Source organism: Esox lucius, chromosome 7, assembly GCF_011004845.1.
Source record: "Esox lucius isolate fEsoLuc1 chromosome 7, fEsoLuc1.pri, whole genome shotgun sequence".
NCBI lineage: Eukaryota > Metazoa > Chordata > Actinopteri > Esociformes > Esocidae > Esox > Esox lucius.
The window spans coordinates 6,593,818-6,595,549 of NC_047575.1; the positions used below are offsets into that span (position 1 = coordinate 6,593,818).

At 43.8% G+C, this 1,732-nt stretch overlaps 1 protein-coding gene across 1 annotated transcript; it reads left to right on the plus strand.

Moving 5' to 3' along the window:
- Nucleotides 1-460: 460 nt before the first annotated feature.
- On the plus strand, nt 461-1,503 carry LOC105008558 (claudin-4-like). Its single transcript, XM_010867883.5, has one exon. The coding sequence runs from the start codon at nt 542-544 to the stop codon at nt 1,178-1,180; it is 639 nt and encodes a 212-aa protein (XP_010866185.5). The 5' UTR covers nt 461-541; the 3' UTR covers nt 1,181-1,503.
- Nucleotides 1,504-1,732: the final 229 nt, after the last annotated feature.

A 1,732-nucleotide genomic window follows, 5' to 3' on the forward strand; every position in this document is an offset into this window, starting at 1 on the left:
ATTGTTTTTGTTCATCTCAGTCATGTTGGAGAAATAAGCTGATCGAACAGATGTGAGTGCTTTTCGGTATTGTAGTGTACTGTCTATCCAGGCTAGTCTGAATACTTCCAACTTGGTGGAGCGCCACTTTCGCTCCAATTTTCTGGAGGCTTGCTTGAGTGCTCTATGTTGTCTGTGTACCAGGGAGCAAGTTCTTGTTGTGTATTTCTTTTGTTTTTAGTGGTGCAACCGTATCTAAAGTATTTTGCAGTGTTGAGTTTAGATGCTCAATTAGATTGTTTGCGGATTATTTACTCTGTTGTTGATGATGGAGACAATGAGTCACTTTGCGTTGTGCACTAACTGGGTGTGTTTCAGGAAGATACCTTAACAAACCAGTTTTACTGGAGAGACTACGAATTTACTTGCAAGGGAATGTATAAAACACCTCCTCTGTTTATAGAATCTTCATTGGCAACCTCACCACTGTTCAGGTTATACTATCTGGTCTCTATCATCCTCCATCAGCTCTATCCAACTATCCTATCGGGACTCCATCAGGATGGTGTCAGCTGGACTACAGATGCTGGGCACGGCCCTAGCAATCATCGGCTGGCTGGGAACCATCATTATCTGTGCTTTGCCCATGTGGAAGGTGACAGCCTTCATCGGAGCCAACATCGTCACTGCTCAGGTCATCTGGGAGGGATTATGGATGAACTGTGTGACCCAAAGCACGGGACAGATGCAGTGTAAGGTCTACGACTCTCTCCTGGCCCTGCCCCAGGATCTACAGGCTGCCAGGGCTCTGGTTGTCATCGCCATCATCGCGGGCTTGTTTGCCATCCTACTGGGTGTCGTTGGGGGGAAATGCACCAACTTTGTTGATAATGACATTGCGAAGGCAAAGGTGGCTGTTGCTAGTGGTGTCGTCTTCCTCATCGCTGCCCTTCTGGTCCTGGTTCCTGTCTGCTGGTCGGCCAACACCATCATCCGGAACTTCTACAACCCCCTTTTGATCGAGGCCCAGAGAAGGGAGCTGGGGGCTTCACTCTACATTGGATGGGGAGCAGCAGGGCTGATGATCCTGGGTGGAGGGCTCCTCTGCAGCTCCTGCCCCCCCAAGGATGAGAAGAACTATGATTACAAATACTCCAAGGCTGGTGGATCTGTGGCAAACAGCAGCAAGGCTTACATCTAGATGGTTACAACAACCACATACCACACCACCCAGAGTCTAGGTGAGGATGAGTGGATAAGGACCCTGCATGGGTCAGCGGACTGTGGGGGGAGGGTTCAGTTACTATGAATATCATTTTGAAAAACAAGTTTACAATTAGTAATTCACTCACTCTTGAACACCCACTGTTTAGGAATTTATTTTAGCTACTGATATTGTAAAATAATTTACGAGATGCACAAACATGTAAATAGTTTATTGTTACTGAATTACTGCACTCAGCTCTTCAAAACCTGTTGTCAGAACAGAAATATATGCAACTTGTAATAAATAAATAAATCCAATTGAATGTACTTTCTTAACCAAATACACTGATGCATGTACGGAAACGTAGCTACACTTCTCAGCTTTTTAAATCTGAAATAAATTGTTCCAACCTAAAGAATCGTCAACGTCAGTAACTGTGGCAACACAATTATTTTGTACCTTTTAAAACATATCTTTAATGTAATTTACTTCTCTAAATAGATACAAAAATGGGAATATATTTAAATTAAGCTACATTTCTTAGTT

What these genes read in the sequence shown, in the direction of transcription:
- LOC105008558 (XM_010867883.5), top strand. Translation starts at nt 542, where the DNA reads ATGGTGTCAGCTGGACTACAGATGCTGGGCACGGCCCTAGCAATCATC.